General features: G+C 46.2%; 1 protein-coding gene across 1 annotated transcript in view; it reads left to right on the top strand.

Annotated features, from left to right (window-relative positions):
* Positions 1-722: 722 nt before the first annotated feature.
* The window catches only part of LOC149350555 (uncharacterized), a 43,934-nt gene continuing 17,286 nt past the window's right edge, over positions 723-27,370 (top strand). The window contains exons 1-10 of the mRNA XM_089576897.1: positions 723-803; positions 892-993; positions 2,335-2,433; positions 2,635-2,739; positions 3,671-4,633; positions 7,578-8,578; positions 9,118-9,280; positions 11,178-11,375; positions 12,237-12,363; positions 14,901-14,992. Coding sequence (XP_089433023.1) covers positions 723-803; positions 892-993; positions 2,335-2,433; positions 2,635-2,739; positions 3,671-4,633; positions 7,578-8,578; positions 9,118-9,280; positions 11,178-11,375; positions 12,237-12,363; positions 14,901-14,992 — 2,931 coding nt within the window. The remainder of the gene's footprint in view (positions 804-891; positions 994-2,334; positions 2,434-2,634; positions 2,740-3,670; positions 4,634-7,577; positions 8,579-9,117; positions 9,281-11,177; positions 11,376-12,236; positions 12,364-14,900; positions 14,993-27,370) is intronic.

Raw genomic sequence — 27,370 nt, 5'->3', positions numbered from 1 at the left:
TTTGGAAAAGATTCAGTTAATTTTCATCTGACAGATTTTTGTTCTGCTGACACATATTACGTACCGTATAACGTGCGGTACCAACTTTAGCAAAATTAAAGGTAATATAAGTAAATGAATTCATTAAAAGAGCCTGAAAGGCCGTTCAGGCCAAGGGAAAATCCAATGCTTTCCTGAGGTGTATGCGAGTCAAATGTAAATTAGGACATCTGATAGCCACCGAAAAAATATGCATATTACTAAAATGCCAGTTCCACAACCTGGGAATTATTTTTGTGCAGCTATTCTGAGCATATCTACATTCATAGTTAATCTACTAAAGATACGACAAATGACGGGGCGTCGTGGCACTTCTCGCAAAATGAATTCTTTTTGCCTTCATGATTCAACAAGAAATAATAGAAAAGATTTTAAATTTTACTACGTTTGCCTGTTCTCAATAGTGCGATAAAGACCCCTGCATCTTTTGGACAAAGCATTCTTTGTCTATTTGAAAGCATAGGAGGGATTTCTTTCCAGACATCTTCACTCTGCACGCCTGGGTTACGTTCACCGAAATTCGCAGACCAGTACAGATATCCGCGATATGTGCGTCTTCGCATTTTATGTTCGTTGAGAGTGCAGCAACGATCAACCACGACTACTGTTGTGCATCATTTTGTGTCCTTTCGCACGATCTCTTCGCCTAGGAAGGGAATGCGGCTATCCATTTGGCGGTACGAATGATGGACACTGTCGTATTCAACGAACTCTGGAACAAGCTTGAAAAACTTGGTCGCACTCAGAGCTCGACGACGGATAAGGTGGGTGTGCAGCGTTATGACGCTGGCGAACAGCTCGCATTTGAAAAAAATACGTGTACTCAAAAGATTATTACCATTATTTTTACAGAGCAATAAGACCCTACTTCATGCCGCAGCCGAAATTGGTTGGGACTACGGCGTGGCATTCCTGCTTCGCCGCTCTTCGACTGACATCGAGCAGAAGACCAAGGTAGCGTATTCTCCCATTTCCCAACAAGAATGACGGCAACATAAAACAGGTCACGTAGATGTATAATCCGCGCCGTAATCGCGGAGCACGACAGGAAGATCAAGAGGGCATTGTGCGATAACGTTACGCTGCAATCGGCACTCTTTTTATTACAGAGTCTTCCCCATTTTATTATCCTTCAATGGGATGATAATTCGGTCAACGAATCTATTGCCACTGCAAGGCAGCTGTCAGCTGCCAGTTCCGCTTTTCTTAGTAGCTCGCAGTGGCTACGCTTTCCCTCACGAAGTCTGACATCCATTCGTGGCAGCGCCATCGTTTTAGAGAAGGCAAATTGGAAGAACACCTGTGTGCTTTATGCTTCTCTACGACGCCAATATTCGTGCGAAGCCTTCTGTTGCGGCATCGATGATAGACCTTAAGACTCATGTAAGAAAGGAAATGTCTTTAGAGACACTGTTATATGTTTTGCAAAGAAGCGGGCCTTCTGCAGAAAATTTCATTCAAGAATTTTATCAAGGAAGTGAGGAATCATAAATGTTGTTGTGTAGCGAAGGGCTCCAGAAATTTCGACCACCTGGGGTTCTTTGACGTGCACTGACATCGCAGAACACACTGGCCTCTAGGATTTCGCCTCCATCGAAATTCGACCACCGCGGCCGGAATCGAACCTGCGTCTTTCGGGACAGCAGCCGAGCACCATAATCACTGACCCATCGCGGCGGCTGCACTGCATTTCCTCACGCTGAGAACGACTTCTCGGTTACGTTAGTTCGCACATATTAGTTAATCAGATTTCCGGAGCCCTTCACTACGGCTTCCCTCATAGTCTGAGTCGCCTTGGGACGTTCAAACCCCCTTAACCTAAACATAAACTATAGGTACCTAATTAGGATGAGTTTAGTTTAGTTTATGGGGATTTAACGCCCCAAAGCGACTCCGGCTATGAGGGACGCCGTAGTGAAGGGCTCCGGAAATTTCGACCACCTGGGGTTCTTTAACGTGCACTGACATCGCACAGCACACGGGCCTCTAGAATTTCGCCTCCATCGAAATTCGACCGCCGCGGCTGGCTTCGTACCCGCATCTTTCGGGTCAGCAGCCGAACGCGATAACCACTGAGCCACCGCGCCGGCCTCTAATTAGGATGAGTTTCATAATAATTGATTTCTGCCGTGGCTGACAGTTAATTCCTGAGAAGTCTTTTTTTATCTCTTTTGGCATCCTTGTTTTAGTAATTTTTTTGTGTGTTTGCTGACGCACCCAGTATGCTGCAAACAGAACTACTTACTTGTTGGCCACTTTTGTTCAGGAAAGCGTCGTGGTCTATTCCATCTGCAGGACGGGAGAACTCCCCTGATGTGTGCTGCTGCTGAAGGGCAAACTGACGTCGTAGGCCTTTTTCTGCAAGCTGGGGCCCATATCTTGTCCGAGGACCAGGTGAACGTCTCAGTGGAGCTTTCCTTGCCGTATTTTGATGTTTTTGATGTCGTGTACGCGTAGGAGATGTTCATTTGGAAAGTATGTTAGCAAGAGAAATAAACATTAAAATGTCCTCTACAAAATATTGAATTGCATGCGAGTTTCAAGTAGTACAGCGTCCAAAGAATGATTTGTCTTCATCCCACTTCCTCATCGCAGTCCGGTGTGACAGCGGCCTGCTTAGCAATCTGCCGGCGCCATGATGTGGCGGTGAAGGCGATCTTCGACAAGATGAGCTCAACTGAAAAAGAACAATATGTGTCGGTAAGAGGAAAAAAGCCACTTATACTTGCTCTCAGCATCACTTTGGCTGCGTTCAATAAATAGAGTTCAATAACTTTGCAGCAATTATCCGGTGATGTAAAAGGAAAGAGCTTGGCCTTAAGTTGTCGTTTCACAACTGCTGTAGTCAGATACAGTTCGGAAACGAAGTGGAAAATGCCTCTCAACGGAGGCCCTCCAGACGATGGCTTCGACCGATTGTCATGACGTCGTGGTTAATCTGGTTAATCTGTTTGCGCCTGCCACCACCTTTGATGTAAGGCTAGTAAGTGCAAGGGGGTTAACCACGGTGGTATTAGCTGGAGGACCTCCTGTGAGGAGCATTTGCGTCTTAGTTCTCGAATTGTATCTGACTATAGTGCCTTGTAATTTCGCGGCCTTGTAATTTCGCGGTGCTGTAGAAAAACTAAATTTAGCCTCGAGCTCTCCGCACTCGAGGGGTAAACTGAGGTAGCTGCCTACACAAGCGCGGACTGGAGTATTTTTTTTTTAGACGCATGCATTACCTTTGAAATAATTCAGTCTTATGCAGCACCCGTGTTCGGAGAACTTTAACGGCAACCTGTGCGTTTTCGAACTCTGTTATCCTGAATTCAAAGCACTGCTGTTATTCAGCAAAGTTGTGAACTGCGCAGGAACAAAACGCAGTTTCCTTATGACCATATTCACTGAAGGCCTGCGCACATGGCATTACTCTATAAGGTATCGACCTGGGGAACAATCTATACTTATTGACACGATCGAGAGTCTAAAATACCTCTTGAGTATTGTACCTACCTCGGTGTTGTTCAGTTAACCACAACGTTATTCGGGTCAAATTTGAGGGATCGCGTATGCACAACCGTGCCGCGGACAATGAACCTGAGTTGTCGCCTCTTGTTGGTACTGACGCTGGCGGACTGCACCCTTCCAGAGGAGGATATCCCTGCTCCTGTCTCCGACCTCATCGGCGCGTGACTACCGCTGCTTCTATCGGGACACACTATTCAAGGTGCTGCTGTTCATCCGGCGCCACATGAAAGGCGGCACCGAGCTGCTCCTCAGCCACGACGTGTTTGCCTCCCTGGTTTCGTGCGGCCGGCGCTGCCGGAACGACCCGTCCGTCGTGGGACCGATGTTCCACCTGTGCGCATGTCTGATGCACGACAAGGCCGACTACAGCAAGTACGTCCACCGCGACATGGTAGAGGCCTTCATGAGCTGCGGCGGCCTGGAGCTCGCACTCGACGTCCTCGGTCACGAGACGGATTCGTGCGAATTCCAGAGCCGCTGCGCGGCGCTGCTGCCGGTGCTGCCCGTGGCTGAAGTGGAGGAAGGCCGCTGCTGGATGCGCGAGCATCTGGACGACCTGGTGAGGCCATATCGCGAGTTCAGCTCTAAAAAAGACCTGTTAGCCTACTCGGCCGACGGGGACCGCGTCAAGACCAACGTCATGTGGGAGCGCTTCAGTGAAACCTTCAGCCAGCTTTACATGGAAGACCGCGGCAAGCTGCTGAACAGCGGTAGCCCCGTGGGGAATGAGCCAACACATGACGCCAATTTCTCGCTGCTCCAAGGCACCGCAGTAAAGCGCAAGAGCCCGCCGCAGTCCGTCAGGAGCGTCAAGACAGTGGGCAAGAAAATCACGGTGCGACCCCGCGCCGTCCCAGCTATGCTGCAGGTGACGTTCAATGAGGACTCTCGCATGCCCAAGAAGGTGCGCAGGACCCAACAGTGCCTGCAGAGGCCCGAGCCGAAGATAATCGCCCCGAAACCCATGAATGTCTTCGAGGTGATGTCTCGGGCACCCGCAGTGGTTCCAACGGCTCTACCCCTTCAGGGCTACGCGAACGCACTGAAAAGCAATCTTCCCAAGCCAGAACCTTCTTTTATTTTGGTAAGTCAATGTCTTGCACTTCGACCAAAGTTATTTCCGCGATGTGTGCGAATGAAAAAATTACAAGAAATTGTTGGGATAGAAAAATTCTCGAGATGAAGTGCGTCTGTCGATGTTGGTTTCACAGCTCACAGCCGCACGAAACTTTGTAGCAGATTTACTATTAGCAAGAGATCGTTTCACTTTACGATGCAAAATGACAGTTCTGTTGATTCGGACAAGTGTGACAAGTTCATGTGGCGACATATCCAATGGCACTCACGCACACACTTACGTCAGCAGGTGTGCGTGCACGTGTATACATGCGTGTTCACAACACTCGCCACCCACAAAGTCTTGCACGCATGCGTACACATTCACGATCATCATCAACAAGACCACCATGATAAGCTGGTTCAATTCCGGGGCAGGATTGAGGCCTTCCCTTACACACGTGTCTTCGTTAACTTTCTAGGCCAACATGCCTGCTGCTGCGTTGTGTAACGGAGCTCTTGTAGCGCATCTGGCACTTCAAAGCCTCGTACACTTTGTAACCGTATGGCTGCTCTTGTGCGGATGCTATTGAGCAACCACTCCCTTACTAGAAACGATTTGTAGGGGTGAGGAAGGAAGGTATCCTCACCCTCTTAAGATGTAGAGCAAAGGACGACATATAGTATACACGCACACGGTACACTCACAACTCGCATGGTTAACACACATGCACAGAGTTTGGTCACATTTTGAGTTCGTTTGTTTTTTCAACTAGAGCGCCCCTGATTAGTTCCAGTGCCGAAACAATAAAGGCACGAACACCTTAAAATTCTCTTCGAAGCCTGTTACCTCCCAGACCTCGGACTGTTTTCTGACCTTTCAGACGACGTTACCATAATCTACTTTCGCACCTGTGCGCCGCCCACACACGTATTCAAGAAATTTAACGCATCGAGGTTGAGATAGACCAGTTGGCGCATACTGGTCTCGCTTGCTCGCTTTCTTTCTTTCTTTCTTTCTTTCTTTCTTTCTTTCTTTCTTTCTTTCTTCCTTTCTTTCTTTCTTTCTTTCTCTCTTTCTTTCTTTCTTTCTTTCTTTCTCTCTTTCTTTCCTTCTTTCTTTCTTCCTTTCTTTCTTTCTTTCTTTCTTTCTTTATTTCTTTCCTTCTTTCTTTCTTCCTTTCCTTCTTTCTTTCTCTCTTTCTTTCTTTCTTTCTCCCTTTCTTTCTTTCTTTCTTTCTTTCCTTCTTTCTTTCTCTTTCTTTCTTCCTTTCTATCTTTGTTTCTTTCTTTCCTTCTTCCTTTCTTTCTTTCTTTCTTTCTTCCTCTCTACCTTCCTTGTTTTCTTTCTTTCCTTCTTTCTTTTCTTCTTCCTTTCTTCTTTCTTTCTTTCCTTCCTTCCTTTCTTCCTTCCTCGCTTCCTTCCTTCGTTCTTTCTTTCCTTCTTCCTTTCTCTCTTCTTTCTTTTTTCTTTCTTTCTTCCTTCCTACCTTTCTTCCTTCCTTTCTTTCTTTCTTTCTTTCTTTCATTCTTTCTTTCTTTCTTTCTTCCTTCCTTTCTTTCTTTCTTCCTTCCTTTCTTTCTTCCTTTCCTTCTTTCTTTCTCTCTTTCTCTTTCTTTCTTCCTTTCTTTCTTCCTTTCTTTCGTTCTTCCTTTCTTTCTTTCTTTCTTTCTTTCCTTCTTTCCTTCTTTCTTTCCTTCTTCTTTCTTTTTCCGTTCTTTCTTTCTTCCTTCCTTCCTTTCTTCCTTCCTCTCTTCCTCTCTTCCTTCCTTCCTTCCTTCCTTCCTTCCTTCCTTCCTTCCTTCCTTCCTTCCTTCCGTCCTTCCTCCCTTCTTTTCTTTCTTTCCTTCTTTCCTTCTTTCTTTTCTTCTTCCTTTCTTTCTTCTTTCTTTCTTTCCTTCCTTTCTTCCTTCCTTTCTTCCTTCCTTCCTTCCTTCTTTCTTTGTTTCTTCTTTTCTTTCTTTCTTTGTTTCTTCCTTTCTTTCTCTCTCTTTCTTTTTTTCTTTCTTTCATTCTGTTGCTGGAAGGAAGGAAATTAGCGCTCCCTTAACTTTCCTCATCTTAAAGCGGCACTTAGCGGTATTTATATTTTAAAATGATAGCAGGCCGAAAAGTTTGATACCTCAGCGCTTGTCTTATCTTCTCCTGTCTATGTCTCGCACTGTGAGTACACCAAGCATTTGATGCCTCTTCAGTATAGTAGCCCAGAAACATTCTCATTGCTTGAAAATTTGTAATGCGCTCAAAAATGAGCAGTCGTATAAAATGTAAACTTTGCTGAAAACTTCGACACAGCAAATTGCACGCTGTCTTGCTCTTCTTTCCTCGCTGGCTGTGTGCAAATTATTCAAAGCAAAATTATGACGGGACGTCCTAACAGACAAAACTTGGATGTCGTAATGTTTGCATCCGGGTGAGCGTTTACCCTTCATGTACAATCGGGGACGCAAAACCTCTGGATCGCGTGCAACGTAATCTAAGTTGATAGCTCTGTTATTAGCTGCCGGAGGGAGAACAGAATTGTGCAGGTGAAAGAACAGGATTTTGACTTCAACCTCCACAAGTTTGGTCTCCAGACACCGGTTATTAATGGAGCTGTCGGCTACGTTTACGGAACACGTGGTCCTTAGACCTTTGTTCCTTACAGTACATACAGGTGCCCACAGAAGTTTACGGAGCACGGAAGCCACCAGAAAAGCAGAATTTTCTCATTACTCGGCGGCGCAGCGTCACAATGAAGACTGCAACTTGTAAATCGGGAGGAGAAGGGCAGGTCACGTCCCTCTGTCTGTCTTAGTGTTGCGAAAACTTTTGTGGGCACCTGTACTTCAGTTTTACTGTGGAAACGAAATGCACGCGAATAGATTTTCAAGCCCGACCATTTTTTGAGGCTTTAACTTTGCGCTTATAAATTGATAGCGCCCTCAGGCGGTGCAAAATATTCTCCGTTTTTTTTTTTTTTTCTTACCAGGAAGAAGCTCTGCAGCCTAGATTCAAGTTCACCACTGAGGGAGTGCTAAGCCCACGAAAGACGCGAGATTTTTCTTTTCTAGCAAATGCTCATAAGCCGTCCACTGAAGACGACTACTCATCTCAGCCCTGCTCAATATCCACTGACGCCGAAAACGGCTCAGTCCGCCGCGTGCAAAGCGACCCTACTCTAAGCAGCCCCAAAGAAAAAACAGGCCCCAAACTAAAGCTGGCGTACCTAGAGCCCAACGCCTTCGGAAAATCGGTTGTAAACGAAAGTTGTGAACTGTGTCGGTCGCACAGGGCTGCTCAGGCTTCACCAATTCCAATGGAAACGGAGACAAGTTGCGAGTTTTCGTATAAGAGAGGGGTCAGCGACGACGACGCATCTTCCATGGAGAAGGAAGATGAGCATGATGGGCGGAGCTTGGAAGGTTGCAACAGCAGCGATTCCGACCACGGGGATCAGTACGCAATCCCCGGCCAGAGCAAGCACAAGCTGCCCTGTAAGAAGCTGCAATACTTGCAAGAGCACCTCTTTCAGCAAATCCAGCGGGTCCGGAAAACCGAACAGAAGAGTGGCTGTGCACTGGCCGCGATGATACTCGCAGAAACGATGCTGAGGTCCATGAACTCTCTGACGCTGAAGCCAGTATACAAGGCCAATTGCAGTTTAGACCCTCGTGTAGAAGCGCAGCCTCTGTACACATTGGATGGCGGCACAAGAGATTTACCTGCCGAGCAAAACGATGAAGAGTCCTCGCTGAGCAACGAGCCCGAGAGCGCTCCAGCGGACGGAGCTTGGTCTGGCAACTTCGCCTCCGTCGCTAGCAGAGAAATCGCTTACGACAACAAGGCAAACCTGAGCTCCGTGTGGCTGTCGGAGAGCCAGCGCTGGAAGAGCGCCTTCGCAGATGTGGCCAACACTCCGTTGAGCTCGTTGGTCGCCGTCAACGGGTTCTTCTACAGCGAGAACAAAAAGAACTTCCTCCCCGGATCACGGTGAGGCTCGGTCGCTTATTTTTGCAGCTACGAACTCCAGAGCGGCCATTCCTGGGGGCGGTAGTGATGCCCTTACAGTTCTGTCTCAGAACCACCTTAGAAACACGTTAGACCGTGTAAAACCGGCCGGCGTCCGTACAGGTCCGCCAGGAAAAATGGCTGATTACGGCAGGTGGCTTGGGGTAGCCCTTTTCACGAAATCTGCAGTGTACGCACTAATTTGACACGTCAGCTGATGGTCGTCTTTGTCCATAATATTTGCAAAGATAGGCACGTTCTCTAGGGCTGAGCTACAGCAGCAACAGCTTGCGTCGTTTTGACAACTGCTCTGGTTCGCCGGTGGCGGTAATGCCAGCTGACTATAGCGTGGCGGTGTTGACGTTCCATCAAGCGCATTTAGAAGTGTCACGACCGCTCGAGCGGCCGTTCATGTGCAGAAGAGGCAGGCGGCAATGAGAAAAATCATTTCACGATTGTGAGCTACTTGAGGTGATGACATGGGCCGGCGGCTTATTATACTGACTTCATTCTACTTACAGATACTACGAACATACGTCTGTTCATCTAGGTATTGCCAAGAGCGGCAGAGAAGTGATCGTAAAGAGAGTGCGGCTTCACTGGGGCGAATACGAGCCCGTTGTTGAAAGCGTCCGCAGCTTCAAAAAGAACGACCTCTTTCACGGAAATATTAACGAATTCCACGTACGTACAGGCAGGTGCACTCTCTTAATTTGCTATTAATTTGACACGCCTGGACTAGTAATTACCCCCCACATCAGTTTTAAACTGCGTCAAGTTGCAGTGAGTCGTGCTTGGATGTCGCATTCTTCAAAGCATTGTTCATGCTTTCTTTGCTTTACTGTGGCAAGCAGGTCAATGTGCTTTATACAAAGTGCTTTCTTTTTTTCTTACCGGAAGTTAAACATTGCACAGCAGTAATTTCGTCTGCACAGCTTGCACTATAAAGCTAAGCAACTATAAAACAGAAGTATATGATTGCCGCGGAGGTGAGATTAAATGGTTAGCTCTTTCCTTACCGATGGTAAAATGACCGTGTTTTGCAGGTTTTAGGACCTTTTTTTTCTGCAAAAACTACTGCATTTAAAATTTAATGCAGTACACCAAAATAAAGCTTAATAAATGTGATTTTCAGGCATATAAAAGGGCTTTTTAGGCATATAAAATTGAATAACGAATTAGTCGTTGCAACAAAAAGTTTTCATTCCCAAAAACCAGATTTTAGGTGAAAATTGAACAAAACTTGTAAAGACACGCTTTTATCTAAAAAGAAAGAATGCTAAAATTTTTACGAAATATATGAAATTCTTGGTGTTATATTGTAAAGACACGCTTTTACCTAAAAAGAAAAAATGCAAAAATTTCTGAAATATATAAAATTCTTCGTATTATATTAGCCGCTATCTGCGAAAAAATTATACTTCTATCTTGAATACTGTTCTTGCTACAAAATGATAACTGCAAACCCTATAGTTGGGCACCGGAGCCCGGCCACCTGTTTTTCTATGCCGGTTTCAGTCGTCGCCTATGTCAGAACAGAATTCCGACGGAAAGGCAATATCTTCGGACTCGGTGCTGCTCGGACTATCGATAAAATCGATCGCTGACAAATCGGAGTCCTGAGATTTGCGCCGTTTTAAAGGGCGCGCGTCTTGCATGCGAAGGATGCCAAGCGACTTTGACGCTGGCGCGTCTTCGGAGCGCGTTCTAAAATTGTCACCTTGATGGAAAAAAAAAAAGAAGGATATCGAAAATGAAATTTCATTTGTCTAATTACAAGCCGGATGACGCAAACGTGCCCGTAAGCAGCGCGGAAGGCTCTAATGTCGAGTGGCGAAGTCGTCGTTAGCGGGCAATGAGCGCGGTATTGCGTCTTCGCTTCTTCGCAGCGCATTGAAAAAAGGCCGCAGGGCGGGAAAAGCGAAAACTATGTCGGAAACTAAATGTAGTTTCTTTGACTGCAAGCTAGACGCGCAGCGTTGTTGTAAGCAACGCAGAAGGTTCCGAAATCGGAGTGCGAAATCATCGTTAGCGGGCTAACGACACCCAAAGGGCGCAGTAAGGAAAGAGTAAGACGCATAATTTCACTCTGGTTTGAGATGCATGTCGCCAAGCATGCCGCTTATCGTCTAGTCTCGTGAAGAGACGTGCTGTATGCCTCGGTGTTTAAGCGGCTAATGAGACTGACATACTGGTGCTAGAGTGCGATGTCTGGTGTGTCGACGCACACTTGGTCTAAAAGGGGCTCACTGGTTGGTTGGTGAAGCAAAGTGATAAGCATGAGTGCGTTTGGCCGCAACGTCTGTCAGGGCCCGGAGCTTCTTTCGCGATTGCACGTGATGGTAAAAAATTGGAAATCGAAAGGGCACGAAATTTTACTTCCATCGGTCCACCGCCTGGTCGCGCTGGTACAGGGGCAGGAAAGCAATTTTCTCGTTCTCAGCCAGGGTCAACCACTGTTAGCCCCAACCTTACTTTTTATATGATTTTCTCGCCCGACGGTATATAAAGGTCGCATCCGTTATTTACTAGGGGAATACGTGTATGGTTGCCCATAACACCATTTTTGGTTTTTGTCCAGGTGACATGGAAAAAATCGCTGGCGCATGTCTACGTGCTCTGGCACCCACAAGACCGGAACCTGGACCAGTACATGTATATGCTCCGCGAGCGCAAGCTTTCCCTAGTCAAATGGGGCAGAATGGCCATGGCCCAGCTGTTAGACGCTCTCGCCTTCCTCCACACGAGGCAGAACCCCATCGTCCACGGTCGTCTCAAGGTGAGCGCCACAGACACTGCGGATATCAGCCGACATTGTTCCCACGTTGTAATGAGAGCTTCAGGTGAGGTGGTTTCGTAATTGAAGGCCCCAAATGGGTAAGGCCGAATATGGGAAATAATACAGCCTGCCTCTCTCCCTTAAGGTTCCGCATCCGCCTCATATGCGGCACTACTGGTTCCGAATTCTGTTACCATCAGGGGCCCACCAGTTTCTCATGGGTACAAGCATCCACCGGCTAGGTGTTCGCCTCGCCAGGAAAAAACACGCTTGGGGAAGGTGCAACACGGTCTCTGACTAAGCCGCTGCATTGCCAACTCAGTAATTTGCTGCGCCGTCAAACAAGTTAAATCGCCCCGCCGCGGTGGCTCAGTGGTTATGGCGCTTGGCTGCTGACCCGAAAGGTGCGGGTTCGATCCTGGCTGCGGCTGCCGAATTTCGATGAAGGCGAAATTCACGTTAAAGAACCCCAAGTGGTCGAAATTTCCGGAGCCTTTCCCTACGGCGTCTCTCATGGCCTGAATCGCTTTGGGACGTTAAACTCCAATAAACCATAAACCAAACAAATTAAATCCATGTTGTGTGCTGGCACCAGTGACCACTTTTACCGAAGTAGAATGCCGCTTGGCATGGGCACCAAACACATTGAATAATTAGGCATAGCAAAATATTTCTGATAGGCTCGCAATGATTTCGCCAGGGGACTGGTATCCCTCGTTTCTACTCACAGGCGTCGAAGGTGTAGTCGGTGTCAATATGACCTGAAGCGTACCAACGGTGTCCGTCCTTTTCGCGACACATGTATACCTGGGTGTACTTCACGGCGGGAACCTGAACACTCTTTCCTCTTTGCTTCGACAGCCCTCAAACATACTAATTTCACCCAGAGGAAACATACTACTGTCAGACCTGGTTCCCCGAGGCGTGCTGCCAAGCCTTCCCTGCGGCTTTATCATGACCGACTGGTACGGATCGTCGAGAAGCCCGAGTGCGTAAGAGGGCTTTAGTTTTTTGCCTTTCTTATCTTGCGTTTGCTCTAGGGCTGCTTTTAACCACTCCTTAACTGCTTCTAAAGTTCATAATCTCACGGAGGAACTGGGACATTATTTTGCTTTTCCCTAGTGTCTTCTCGTTTCGCTGTTTGTTGAACCCATACCGTTGTTACTGTGCACCTTTAATTAAGCCGATGCTCTGACCTGCAGTATCATGCAATAAGTAAATAAACAATTATCTTTTGAGGCCGCTGTTCAAGCTACTTTCAAAAATTAAATATATAATGGAGGCGTAAAAAGAATAAGGCGACTAGAAACAAAGTAGCTCGAACAGTATAGCCGTCGTGAGATTAGTAATTTTCTTTCGAGTGTGCCGTCAGTTTCTAAAAAATGCGCAGATCATACCTCAGCACCTTGCAGATTTGGCTCCTGTCTTACGCAGTTAACGACTGTGCACAGTAAGTTGCACGCTTCGTCGTTATCGTAAGTTCTACTGAAATACATATCCATGAAAGGCGTACAAGCTTCAGAGCACACTTTTCTTTGTGTCGCACCAGAACTTCAATGGCCTTCTTGTGTCATGCTCCTCCTTTACCCGAAGCACTGTGGTATCTTTCTGGCTAATATGTTGCGCATACCAAAACAAGGCAAGTACCTTAGTTTTCTGGGTACTACTGTATCGCTTGCGTTCCATCTTATCGTGACCAGCGCAATGGAAGAGGTATTGCAAAATCTGGTTTGACGGGTAACCTAAAGGTCAATTTAGACTGGTGGCCTAAATCAACATTCAGCCGTACGGCGCGTTTAGAATGAAAACTATTACGAGACAGCATCACTCGTAAGGCCCCCTTGTTGCAAATAGATGCTTTGGGACCGCTTTTAAAAGGTCCTTGAAGCTCTTCTCTCGGCTCAGTCCGGTGTAGCTTACAATCTCTCACTGTCCTTCCTGCCTGATGTTGTCATACTACACTACAATGAGTGACCGAAAATAAGCTGGCCCCGTTAGCCCCTTATCTTCTGCGACGCGAAAGCATGTTCACCAGTATACATGCGGAAAAGAATACAAGTAGAAGACGCATCAACTGACACGCGGTTGAAGGATGATTGCGTTTCTCGCGCTGTGATGGGCACGTTTCTGTAGCTTTCAGCTCACTGGCGTCTTTATATGGAGACGGAAAGCATATGAAACAGAGAAGTTGCAGCTTCAGCGGAAGTGGAGCGTATAAATGCGTGTTTTACGAATGTCTTTTCCTTCGGTTTGCCACGATAATTACCCTCAGGCTAATATTAGTTACCGCACAATTAATAATCTTATCGCTGTGATCCTTACAAGCTTCCGTGGTGGCTCAGTGGTTATAGTGCTCTGCTGCTGACCCTTCGATCCCGGCTGCGGCGTTTGCATTTCGATAAAGGTGAAATGCTAGAGGCCCGTGTACTCTGCGTTATTAGTGCACGTTAAATAACCCCAGGTGGTAGAAATAATCGGGAGCCCTCTACTACGGCGTACCTCATAGCCTGAATCGCTTTGGGGCATTACACTCCATTAAACCAAACCACAAAACCAAGCTGTCATTTTTACCAGCAGATTTGCTTATTTGCACAAATCTTGAAGCCCTTGCGCGTCAACACTTTCAGGACATGCTGGAATGCCATTTCAGATTTTCAGATTTTCAGGGGAAAGTGAAATGTCAGTATATCTTATTTATCGGAAGTGAGGTGCAACTACATCTTCGGGATTGATTCTCTGAGACAGCTACGGGATTTTCCGTCGCTTTACTAATTTAATCACATCGCAGTATTACTGAAGGGCTAGAAACCTTGCGGCCTCAAAGTCATTTGATGTTTTACTGGTGAAATAACGCCCTAATGAAAATTTTATCAAGAGTAACGTGTTCGTTAATCTTGCAGCAGCAGCGTTATGCTCGATTTTTTAACTAGCCTAAAACTTCTAAGTTTAAATGACCGAGTGTAAATCTGAGAAATAAGTTTTATGAAACTTGTAGCAGCAAGATGACGTCTTGGATATATAATCAAGGCCCTTGCATTCCCTTATTTTACGTCGACTCAGTGGACAACTATACAAACGGCTTATTAAACTGGCGTATTTCGCGTATACTTTCTCAGTCTATAAGAATTGATTGCCAATGATTCGCGCCTTTCACTTCTGATAAACAATATACCACTGTGCACGATAACAAAACGACATTCATGGAACGTTGTAACGCGTGAGCTGCTTGAGAATCTATTCGCTTATTCGCTGATGCTTGCAGTAGTTCTCCTACAGCGCCTGCAAGTTTGAGAAAGCGCGTTTTCATACACGAGAGGTCTGTCAACATTAAATTCACTCAGAAATTTTCCTCACCCAAATGCCAGGAGCAATAATTAATCAGTGATGATTACTTTGCTGGAAAGAATGAAATTGCACGATAACGAAGCGCAGAAAATTTGCGACTTACCAGTGTCAAAACACTTGCATGCAGGTCTAGAGCTCAGTAGAGGAGGTGGAGAATGCTTGGTTACAATTTTGTTTCAGTCACTGACGTTAGCTGGCGCCCAAGAGAACTCATCTTAGCCATGACAGAAGAATTTGCTGCGGTCCTCTTCACGACAGCGTCGGACATGCAGGTGTGAACTCCTGAGCTTTCTTTTCACCGTGCTGGTGCTGCGCTAAATGCATGTATGGTGGCTGACTCAAATAACTTACCGAAATTTCCGCTGTACACTCCGGGGATATGCATGTCTAAAGGTTAAAATTTTTAGTTTTGCGGGCTACCTGTACAGGTGCGGACAACAGAGTTTCTTTCTTTTTAAAATTGTTTAAAATCGTCAAAATTGTTTAAATTGATTTGTTTTTCAATTTTAAAAATTTAAACAGCCTTCCCAACATGATTCTTACTGTCACAAAGCTTTTTTAGCGGTAAAACTATCACTGCGCTTCCTTTGCCATCGCGCAGCTCACTGGTTTATGCGCGCTTACTGGCCTCACTGGCATTTTGATTTTGAAGAATATCTTTCGCCCGATATGTCCTTAACATGAAAATAATGCGCGTGGCCCATCATAGGTGCCCGACTGCCGCAATGCATTCACTAGCTGCGTACCGCAGACAGCAAGTTAGTGAAGCACATGAGCGTAGAAAAACAGTCGCAATGCCTACGCAGAGAACAGAGTTGACCGCTCTGTGCCCTTCGTGGGACTAACGCAACGTATTCCTACAGGCCGGCCCTGTGAACTATATACCAGGTGTCGACAATGAGTAAAATAAAAACATTTCTGGCAGAATTGAGCCCTGCGGACTATACACCAGGCGTGTACTATATTCCGGAAATTCCGGTATCTTTGTTTAAGCTCGCACTATTAAAGCTCATAACCAGGGTGCCTTATTTAAAAATAATAAAACGTCGTGCCTTGCGCTCAAGGCAGCGTATCAAAGGTTCCTTGAAGCTAAACAGTAAAATTTTAAACATGAAAGCAACAGGTCGAGATACAACAAGAACTTTGAAACAAGACTACAGCAGTAAACGAATAATTCAGACCATGCGCGGGACTGACGGCGCTGGCCACACAGCACAATGCCCTGTCCGAGACTGGATATTCGCTCCGCTGCTCAACTGCGATTGAAAGCTGGGCGTAAGGTTACGGTATCGAAGTCCGGTCGCGGCTACCGGGCAAACTGTGATGCGTCAGGACATTTTTATTTGTGCACGAATCCTTGAGATTTTACTTCACTGTCATTAAGTTCCAAACGGTGATCACGAAGTCCTTTTCGGTCGTCACGTCACTGGCTAGGACTGAGCAGAGGGAAATTTATTAAATCCAATTTTCTCGGCAATAAATGCGTATTTTGCTGCCAGACAAACATCAACATAGCCATAAAGAGTCATAGAGTGGATTTACGCTAATGACAGAAATTGGCTGGAAGTCTCCTGAATCGTTTTCGATCTGGTACATTTAGCGAGCTCAAGGGCACGCTATAACCCTGACAACCACTTCGCATACGGGTCTTCACATTTCAAGGCCCCAATTTCTGCACGTTTGAACGATGTGCGAAAAATAGGCAGTAAATATTCGTAAAACAGCCTTTTGCTCGTAGAGTGCAACGTGTCCGCCGTTTTGAGCAGCATGGGAACATGTTTTACATCGCACTTGAGTGTTAAAATTTGAGCTCTAAAAATGTTATCTCACGTTAACCCCTTATTCACACGCTGTCGAACCCGCCGTGGTGGCTCAATGGCTTCGGGGCTCGGCTGCTGATCGCAAGGTTGCTGGTTTGATCCTGGCCGCGGAGGCCGTATTTAGATGGTGACGAAATACAAAACGCGCCCGTGTGCTGTTCGATGTCGCCGCATGTTAAAGAACCCCAAGTAGTCGAAGTCAATCCGGCGCCCTCCAATACGGCGTCCCTCATAGCCCATGTGTTGCTTTGGGACGTTAAACCCCATGATTTACAATTTACGATCACACGCTGTAGAAGGTTATGTAACAGCCACAAAGTTCGGGGTTCAAGCGCCGGAAACATAAGATGGTGTATTTAATAAAAAAATATTTTACTACCAAGTTTCGACCACCACAGCAGTGTTCTATTTCAATCCTTATATACTTGTCTCTCAGTTCTCAGGAAGCTGCTGCATTTCACCAGCGTTTAGGAAACCACAATGGGTGCTTCGTTTCTGCTGCGCGAAAAAGACCGGAAGAAAGTAGGGAGACATTACCGTATGGACAAGTGCTTGTCTGTGTGGTACGTGTTTCTCTACTTTGTCCTTGTCTTGCTCGCGCTAGAGAAATGAAGCGCAAGAACGAACCAACTATACAAACAACTTTTATTGTCTTACTATGTGGCCGAGGATCTGTAGTGCAACCGGATTCACGGGAGCATAACACCTCGGCCACTGTGGGAAATATTTCGCCAAAGCGGAAAATCCTATCGACGCTCAGTTTTCTCGGTAACAGGCGGACAGATGACTTCATAGCATTTTTCTTTTCATCAGACTTTTCTTTCTCCGCAAAACGTACGCGTATGTTCCGCATTAATCCTAGCAGGACGCGTAGTCAGCGTTTTTGGCGCCTTCATTGTTACCCAAGCCTCTGACGTGTGCCAACCGTAGCGGTCAACGGCGTTGTCTCGCAGCTTTCAAGGTTGCCGGGCGCGTGGCAATATATCATGCCGGCTACAAGCCGACAGATGTGCACGGTCCTTAGGCAACGCCTCCTACGCTTGTTTGAACGGCTCGCGCGCATGAGAAAGCCGACTGAGACTGCTCAGAAGTGGCGTATGTGCCCGCACAGCAAGACGTGCTACGCACGCGCGGACGGCCGGCTGCAAACACCCCTCAGAGCAAATCTCATGACACCGCACGCAGGATGCGACCGCCTTCTTTCCCCTCCTCTTACCGTTGACGTAGTAAAGGAAAAGAACAGTCGAACAACCGGCGGACTGTCTGCTCTTTCTCGCTACATTGTTTTCTTTCTCACCAAAGACACTCTCGGCGGGAAGCACGTGTGACGTGACTGTCGGGGTAACTTGGGGCAGAGAGGTGTTACGATTTCCACACCTATGCGTGGCGTTGGAGGAAAACAGCGTCTTTCTGCACGAATTTGTAACAGAAAGTTAGCTGAAACGTCACCGGCGGCAGTTCACTTAGGGATTTGTACTGTGGCTTCTTTAGAAACCCTGATGTAAGCTTTATTGACAGTTTCGTTCCCTCACCTTTTTACGTAGTAGGCTGTCATGTTTCAGACCAAAGTGAACAGGATATTGCGCAGGAAAATGCGGGGAAAAGGCATTCAGGAGCGTTTTGCGAAAGCGGTGAAATCGTCTACCACACTGGCGCGGTCGTACTTCGCGCCGCCACACTGCCGGCTGTTCGCCCCGCTGTCGTATTCCTACAGCGGAGCAAGCATGAATTTCCGCAGAGGAGATTTAACGTGCACCTGAATCTCGGTAAACGGGCAGTTGCCGAGCGCTTCTATCGAAGTGCAACAAGCTCGAGGAGAGAGCCATCCTGCAGTACTTTGAAGATCCCCAGAATGCTTTGACCGCTGAGCAATAGCGGTGTCTATCAAGAAAAAGAAAGGCCCTGGTTTCATATGCGACGCATACATCTCATCCAACGAGTGCTAAAGGCTTGTGCGAAATATCTGATGAAAAGGTCGCTCTTTGCACTATTCCGATGCACCACACCGGCGCATGCTAGTCATACCTAAATGCCACACTGACTGGCAGTGACCTCCATCCGGTGAACACAGAGATCATTCGCACCTACATGTCTTGAGACTTCCGATGTGGTTGCGTTGATTTGCGTGTAATGACTTGATCTATAAGTATGTGTTTCTTAGGGATGTATTTTTAACACGTGTCCTTCTGTCAACTGAAACACGTGGGTTATCGGCCACCATATTTTGGAACACACAAGTGGTGACAACAAATAACTCTCTCCAGTCGGTGTGAAACATGAATTTGAAACTTAGATTGCGCGGAATTTTTGTGCGCTTTTTTTCGACATGTGTTGGTCGCTTTCGTTTCTGCATGTGCTCACGTAAAATCTCTGGTGTAGGCCACCTGAGGTCCCATGTATTTTCAGAGAAGACACACCTCCGGCGAAGGCACGCTGTTTGCTTTGAAATGGTAGCAGAAAGAACCCAGTCTACATTGTATTTATTCGGGGACTTCACATCGTAGTGTACTGGGAAAGCTTGAAATCTTCAGGCATTTTTCATTGGCCTTAAACACTATCCATTCTTATTTGATGTTCTACTCATGGCGCGTCCATGCCCCCCAAGAATTAAGCGTTGTCCCGTCTCAGTTGACATCGAACGTTGATTACACGAGTTTCAGCCTGTGTGCAACGCGAGCTGAGGAAGGCACGTTTTTGAAACAAGGCTAAGAAATGGGACTTATACATGAAAGTAGGCGAGTGAAAAATGGAAAGAACTTTGCAGGTAAGCACGTATACAGTCTTGGCCAAAAATGCGCAGCCCCATTCGCCAGTGGCCCGACCAGCTACCGGCAGCCTTATGTTTGTGTTCCAGAAACCAATGCGACGATAAGAATGTCGCATATATCTTTCATCGGAGTTGCAACAGCGTCACAGGACTCCACCGGGAAGACGCGGAAACTGTACGACGCAGCCACGAATGGAGCTGCATGCTTTTGGCGAAAACTGCGCTATTCGACTGAAGTCGTCAAAAAATCATTCCGGACAGCGCTTTCCCTGGCCGCATTTCAAGGCACCTTTCTAAGACCACGTTTACTCTTTGGTACGGTTGTATTTACTGTTATAACGGAATTTTCACACACTCCTACAGCATAGACTGGCGAAGTACAAGCTCACTTGAAAAGCTCGCAGGTTCTTCGTCATTTTGCTATTGGAAATAATGAAAATCAGAGTCAGGATGCCCCATAACGCAGGAAGTCCAGTGATAAGCTGAGCGCGAACTTCCCGTATGATTTTCGTTCAACAACGGTGGACGCTTGGAACTGAATGATCCTAATTATCCTTGATGAAAGCATCATTGTTTCCCGTGCGCATGTCCTCTCGTTGCGTGCTACCCGCGTCTTCGGCTGTTCTAGCACTGTTGCAAGATAAGGATCATAAGTTATTGAAAACACTCCCTCTTTTGAACCACCAACATGCATTGGGAGCTGCTGCCCACAAGCAGCCCTCACATTTCCGTTCGCACCCCGGCCTACAGGTGGCGCAAGCGGTTCGGCCCCATCGCCCTCGGCCGTCGTTGAGACTCGCTGCACCTCTCCAAACGAGAATTATTAGACCCGGCCAGAGCCTGCAGCTTCCCTTTGGGCTCTGTGTTTATGCGCTCTAGCAAGGGCACTGACCAAAATGTACTTTATCATTCGGTGATAGTGGCGTGCTTGTGAGGGCAAGTAATGGAGGAACGATTTTGCGCTCGTGCGCAGTGCTTCACTAGGAAAAACCTGCAGTAATTCTGATTCGGTGCGTAAGTTTTCGTGCGGGGATTTAACCCTGTTAGACGAGCCAGTGACCTTTCCCGTAAGCAACAAGTGCTAACCACTGCACCGTGAAGCCCGCTGATATGCGAGTACAATGATTACCGGGAGGAGGACGTTGGGCAACAACCTTAGGCTACAAAATCGGCATCCAATTCCAACGCGGTTCGCTCAATGTACGTACACGCTATCATTATGTGCAGTATAGGAGAAGATGGAGATGACAGGAAAGCGCTATGCATGGTGTCGAAAACATCGACGTCGTGACAGGTTGTAAGAAAAACAAAGCTTTTATCTTTGAGCTTTTCTCCTGTGAACATTTCTGGCCGATCTGCTGCAGGTATTTACTTAAACTTCCGATGTTTGTTAACTACGGCGAACTGCTACAAAACTGCTTCTACAGGTACCTCATGAACAGACGTTCTCTTGCCTTACTCAGTTTTCTATCTTGTTTCTCTTTCTTTCGCTGCTTGCCTTCTCAATACTTACAGTTGCGCTAAACAAGGTTCACTAATTAATCGTTTTACATGCAAGAGGATCCTCTCAACCCTACGCCCACACTCTCTCGTCGATGACCAGCCTCTTTTTGGTGAACGTATTTCCCTTTTCTTTCGCCTCCTGAAACCTTGTCCGTACTCATATCTAGTTTTTCTGTTGTAATCTGTTTGTCAATCCTAATGGCGACAATTGTGAGAGCATTAAAAAACAAACTCAGCTTTCCACATAAATGCTGCCCCGAGCAACTCGCTTGTCAGGCGCCTTTTGTACGACGCCTGGTCTTTAGCCCTACGCAAATTTTTACTACGGAGTCAGCAGAATGGCGTTTTGCTACGCGCATCTGTCATTAATTTTGCGGAGTGGCTTCTAGGCCTTTGCTAACTTCTACACAACCTCCAAAGGTGCTGAACTTAATACGCAGGACACCCTTTTTATTCGACAACATCCACACAGTATGCGGTAGCAGGTAGCCCGGTATTGCTCCAAGTAAATGATTACGAGGTTTTTTGGTTCTATAACAGAAAAGGCGATTATGAGCCACTATTTTCTGCTCTACTCCAGGCCATATTTGGGTTCGCCCGGTTAATCTCGAACTCTCGGGGCTCTTTAACATGCACAGAAATTTCTGTACACGGGAAGAAATTTCGCATTTCGCCTCCATCTGGATGCGGCTGCTGCGACCAGGTTCAAAACCTTGACGCGGCTGCGATCAACCCCGGGACCTTGGGCACACCAGGCAGACGCCACAGCCACTGTACCACCACGGCGGGTTCAGTTTACGAAGGGTATAGCGAGCAGTTTGAAGCGGCAAACGTGTACCTCTGCATATACCAAGTAGTGTCCGCAGATCCGGACCACGATAAGAAAAAAAAAATCATTGGGGTGCATAAAATATTTAGAATACAGAGCTGCTGAGTTGTGCTTGAATGATTCGGTAAGCTTTGATGTGCTAGAAATAAGTTTAAGGTGACAATACTAAAGTAGTGCAGGATTTAATTTCTGCGGATCGTCTATTATCTGGTGCCATGCAGTCTGGAACAATTTCACTGCCGCCAGCGACAAAAGTCATTACTTTGGAATGCTACTCAGCTATTCAAGTCCGACTGCAGTGCCATTAGACGGCTGCAGAAAAAAAATTGTGGTGGGAGCTTAGTGTGTTAAAGGCAAAATGCGGTAACTATAAAAGGCTGTCAGTAAGTCCGCATTTCAAATAAAGTGGTTTAGTCACGTCGATGACGGTATAATGTCTGTGCTTTGAGCATGTCCATCCCTTGTTCCGGCTTTGGTTGTGTTGGCAGAATGCCACTTCAGCAACGCAGATGATGCAAGCCCAAGTGAATCTATAAAGAAAGCTCGCAAGTACGCGCGAGGGCTCGTTCCGCTCCTCTACGCTCGACTACCCGGCGTAGTCGCGAAGGGAATAATTTAAAGCATTCGCCAACTATAACCTTGAGCAACGTTTTCTGAGTGATTTATGTAACGTAATTGTTGCTAATGAAGGGGGAGCGTTTCATGAAAGCTCCAAGTATACGGCCTCTTCCAAACCTGGCTGTTGAGGGCTTCGTACGTAACTAACGAATCAGTTTAAGCGGAGAATGTGGTCATTTCCGCGCTCTGAGTCTCGAGGGGCAAGTAGACCATTATACGCTCTAAACATAAAAGAGTAAATAAAAAGGGGGCAAGCTGTCCTTTAGAACACTCCCTTCTATACGAGGGAGTGGGCTATAGGACAGGTTACTCTCTTTTTACTCCAAAATAGGCGTATTCGTGCATAGAGTGTAGCTACCGCTTACGAAAGGTAACAGAGGTAACGATCAGTGTCTCGTCAAAATACGAGGCGGAACATATGATACGGTGACTCCCATAAACTTCACAGGTTGCGCACAAGCATGAATCGGCTTCACTGCGCTTCAAAGAACTTAATACAACGTTGACCACCCTTGGCAGTGGAGTCACTGCGTGAGCCTCTCTATTGCATGTTATTGGCACTGGAATGTAGCTCCATTTTGTGCATTCTTTTTTCTTTTTGTGTTTCACTGAGCAGACCTAAAGCGTAGCAAGGTTAATGCTTTTGTACAAAAAAAAAATGAAGGTAGAGATGCGCTGACGGTAAGGTCGCTGCTTTGAACGACTTCATTTCAAATATGTTCCGCGCTTCCACTGTGAATTGATCCCTGCGCTGAACGCCGGATACAGCTGAAGTCTGCAGTGAGGCTCCGCCCACATTCATGACAGCTTGCGTCGCCCTTGTGTATAGAGCGCTCGAGTGACGCACTTTCCTGCCTAGAAATGGACGCCTCATCGCAGCTTCTAGCATTTAGGGGGAACGCTTGTGCGTTAATAGAGCCACATAGACCTGCAAGCAAGGTGGGTACAAGCATCTTGCCCGGAAACCGTAGGCTGCTTTCTAACATCAGTATTTAATGCATGGTGCGCACTGCTCGAGCGTTGCACACAAGGGTGACACAGACTGTGCATTGTTCCTCCGCGCCAAGGAAATAAACTAGGGGTCGAAGAGCACTTTCTCAAGTCTTAATCGAATACAAATAGTGTTGCTAAAAATCTAATTGAATACGCATCGAATATTTTTACCAATATTCGCTACCTGTGCGAATATTCGTATAAACCGAAATATCTCATGAAAATGCGAAATTATAGCGGCGGCATGGTGCTACAACTTGTGGGGTCAGCTATAGCGCTGAAAAGACGCAACATCGATCTCCATCAGTGGGCACGGAACACGAAGTATATTAGCTCTTCGATGGAGGCGAAATTCTAGAGGTCCGTGTACTGTACGATGTCAGTGTACATTAAAGAACCCCAGGTGGTCGAAATTTCCGCAGGCCTTCACTATGCCGTTCCTCATAGCCTGAGTTGCTTTGGGACGTTAAACCCCATAAACCAAAACTAACCAAACCATCTTTCACAAAAAAGTACCCAGAACAACCCAAAAAGAGCTAAAAGTAGCTAAATGTATTTCAGTGCTTTTATGAGGTATTTTGTGCATATATAGCGCTTTGAGTGAAGCGTCTATATTTTAACTGCACCAAATGTTGGTCCATACGAGAGAAGGGGCATAAAGTTCTCAGGATTTTCTTTCTTTTGTTGCGAAAGCAACACTACGCGAGTCGCGGAGCCATTTCGCGGAGCTGACGAAAGGCCATACTGCGCATGCGCGAGGAGCAGTGACGTCACACGCGCACAGCTCGCGCGCCGCCACCGTCGCAGCGCGGGTGACTCAGAGGGAGGTGCCGCCGCCGCGCTCGCCAGTTGCGCATGCGCAGTAGCGGCGCACAGCTAGCGTTCCGGGGCCGCCACCGCTGCCGCGCGCTCTCCATCGCCTCTCTCTCTTTCCTCGTTGCTTTCGCAATCCTCCAGATTTAACCAGAGCTAAACCACTGCCAATTTTTTTTTTTGCTGGCAACTGAGCTTGGGGCATTAGGAACAACATTACTGGAGATTATTTCATTTTTGGCGGCCATTCTGTTGCCCTGCCTCGCCCCGATACATTTGACGTTTTTTAGCCGCTTGTATGCACCTTGTTTGTTTTCTTCTCTTCTGCACACTCTCCTTCGTAGATCTTGCTGATGGTGTTTCGGTGCGCTCTAAATAAACGTTACTCACCAGTGTCACAACGCTTGCGTATAAGCCTGCCTCCCGCGAACGAAAACTCGCCCGTTCATGGCGTAGAAAGTACGAAAACATCGAGAAAAAACTCCGCCGTTGACAGTTGGAGAGTGCGTAGCCTTGCACATGTTAGGTGATGCCCTCTCCTCTTCTGAAAGCGGTAGTGTTCGGCGGGAAAGCTAATTCCTCGTGTTCTCTGGAGGACTCCTCGCCTCCTGACCAATGGCGAAGCGCACGAAAGCCAGAAATGTCTGTGAGGGACCGAGGAAATAGGAAATTGACAGCAACAGAAGAGAGACAAAGACGCGTTTAAAATACCCAACAAGCTGCCTTCAAGTAATGTAGAACTTCTTGCTGGGCGAGTTGGTGCATAGCTTTCTTGGCATGGCGTTGCGTACACGAAAAAAACGAACACAGGAAAGAGCAGAAGATGACAGATAGAGCGCTCTGTCTTCTGCTCTTTCCTGTGTTCGTTTTTTCGTGTGCGCAAGGCCATGCCAAGAAGGCTGCCTTCAGAGAGGAGGGAAGCCATTCGCTCTTCCTCCCTGTTTTCAACTGCTTCATTCCATCTCTGGAGGCGCAGTTCCTTTGTCCTGTACCTTAGTTTAACGCCACTAGATGGCGCTATATGTTTAACATTGTTGAATAATTGTCGAGGCAGATGGTTGAGGCACCAGCTGCCTTATCTCTTTGAACTAACGCAATATTCAGGCTAGGTCACACAACTGTGAAGGCCCGTTCCAAACGGAAAAGCCATAAAATCATCGTCATTAGCTTTATCATCAGTAAGAGGAATTTGTCCTCACAACTGCTCAACGTTTTCCCACTTATTGATTCTGACGAATCAATAAGTGCCAGCGTCTGTGAAACTGGCTCGTGGTTATGCCAGTTTCACGAGCGTTCTTTCGTGAAACTGGTATAATCAAAATCTTTGATTTATATCAATATCGACTGAGTGTTCGTTTTAAACTAGAAACCAAAAATAACATAAGTCATATTCGACGTCTGGCAAATCTGAAAGAAAAAGAAGCGAGTTACCCTTTTAGAGAGCCTGAAACCTGGTTGGTGCCTACACCACGCATAAATACTGGTAAACAGCGCCTGCAATATACACTTCCTTCTCTTTTAAACGCATACAAATCTGCCAATTTTAACTTGTTTACCTGTACTCATCGTGAGCTGCGTTGCTTATACATAGACTGTGTTACAAAATGATTTTTTTTCTTTAAACTGCACTAAGTGGTGTTTTTTGTTTTCTTTAATTTGTATTGTTTGATTCATTGTGCTTTTGTTGTACCGTTAAAAGATACTTAACTTATGCAATGATGTTTGGATGACCATGTAAATTGCACACATGTACAAACTAGAGCTAAGATTTTTCTTGGTGTTAATAATGTGTTTTTCTCTGAATTGTTCTCTTTTGTTTTTTGTTATTTTTTTCTCGTCGCCTGTCACTGCTGCCCGGTATAGGGGGCTGCGGCTCAGTCGAGCTGTCTATGACAGCTTTTTCTGCAGCTCCTCTGTCACTTTTTGAGGCAGAAATAAAATTATTATTATTATTATTATTATTATTATTATTATTATTATTATTATTGTTATTATTATTATTATTATTATTAAAGTGCGCTAGATTAAAGCTTGAATTAGCAAAACACTAAATTCGGCGACTGATTTTGAAAAAGAGCTAAATTAGCTACCTGTAGCTGAAGCAAATTTTTGGTAACTAGTTGCTTCCAAAAGTCACCAAATCTAGCCACAAAATAGCTAAATTGGCAACCCCGGTCACTGGAAACAGTCCTAAAAAAAAAGAAACTGTTGCGAGCTTTATTCGAACTTCGCGCCAATTATTCGAAAAAGAGAGAAAATGTGAGAAAAAATTCGATTCATTCCGAATAATTTTGGACATGGATTCGTTTGACGAATCGAATTCTAGGACATTCGATTTGTCATTCGAAAATTTCTAACATTCACACACCCCGTAAATAGTCCACTGCTAAAGTTTATTTTCTTACCAAAACGAAAAGCTAATCACAATACTAAATTATAAGCGCAAGAACTGACCTGAGCTCTTCAGTAGTTAAACATTAAAATTATGATTTCTTTGGTATTATGATTGGTCGCCGGAGTAATCGGACCCTTACGGTTTTCTTTTTAACTTTTATCCCACTAAAGTTGAGAAGAATTCGATCGGGTTTTAAACTGGAACTGAACTCCAACCAGTGCTTGAAATGGGTATTTTCGCCCTTTCAAAAGATTGGCTTATGTATGGTTGGGGGTGGGGTGGCAGGAGGGCTGAGGTGGCGAAGGGCGTCATTAATGCCGACACTCGGCAGACGTTGCAACCATGTCCTTCCAGTTAAACTTTTGGGAGAAGCAAATTGTCTGGCGGAACAAGAGTAGGCGCGCCAGTAATATTAATGACGTGGTATAACGCACGATAAAAGGCAAACACGCAGAAAGAAGGATACTGAACCAGCGTTTGTCTCGTCATGTCCTCCTTCGCGTACGTTCGTGTTTTATTGCTGTGGGCCATTTAGCAGGACACGCAAGTTCTCTTAACGGGGCCGAAACAGCAAAAAAGCAAAGGTCGCTGCAAGCAGGAGGCACAAACTGCGTTTGGAGCATTTCCTCTTCTTGTAGCGCGGTTTTGCATGTTTGGCAATACTAGCTATTGCAGAACGACACCTAGCAACAGGTCGCTGAAATGATGCAAGCATTCCCGAAGCCATATAGTAGTTTTTCATGCGCTAGAGAGATGGGTGTGAGTTTTGGTGCCTTTTTTTTTTAGTCATGTGGTCAGATGTTCAACCGAGCAGAGAAAAATTCTGCGCGATATCTTCTGAGCGCTCTTGTACAGACAAGCATGAATAGACCTGTCCATCAGTGCAGTACGAAGCTCGAATCTTTCCTCTTT

The sequence above is a fragment of the Amblyomma mixtum genome, chromosome 3 (assembly GCF_055824585.1).
Source record: "Amblyomma mixtum isolate Tamu chromosome 3, ASM5582458v1, whole genome shotgun sequence".
Classification (NCBI taxonomy): Eukaryota; Metazoa; Arthropoda; class Arachnida; order Ixodida; family Ixodidae; genus Amblyomma; species Amblyomma mixtum.
Note: the sequence above shows the minus strand (reverse complement) of the source record. Positions and strands in the feature narration are given on the sequence as shown.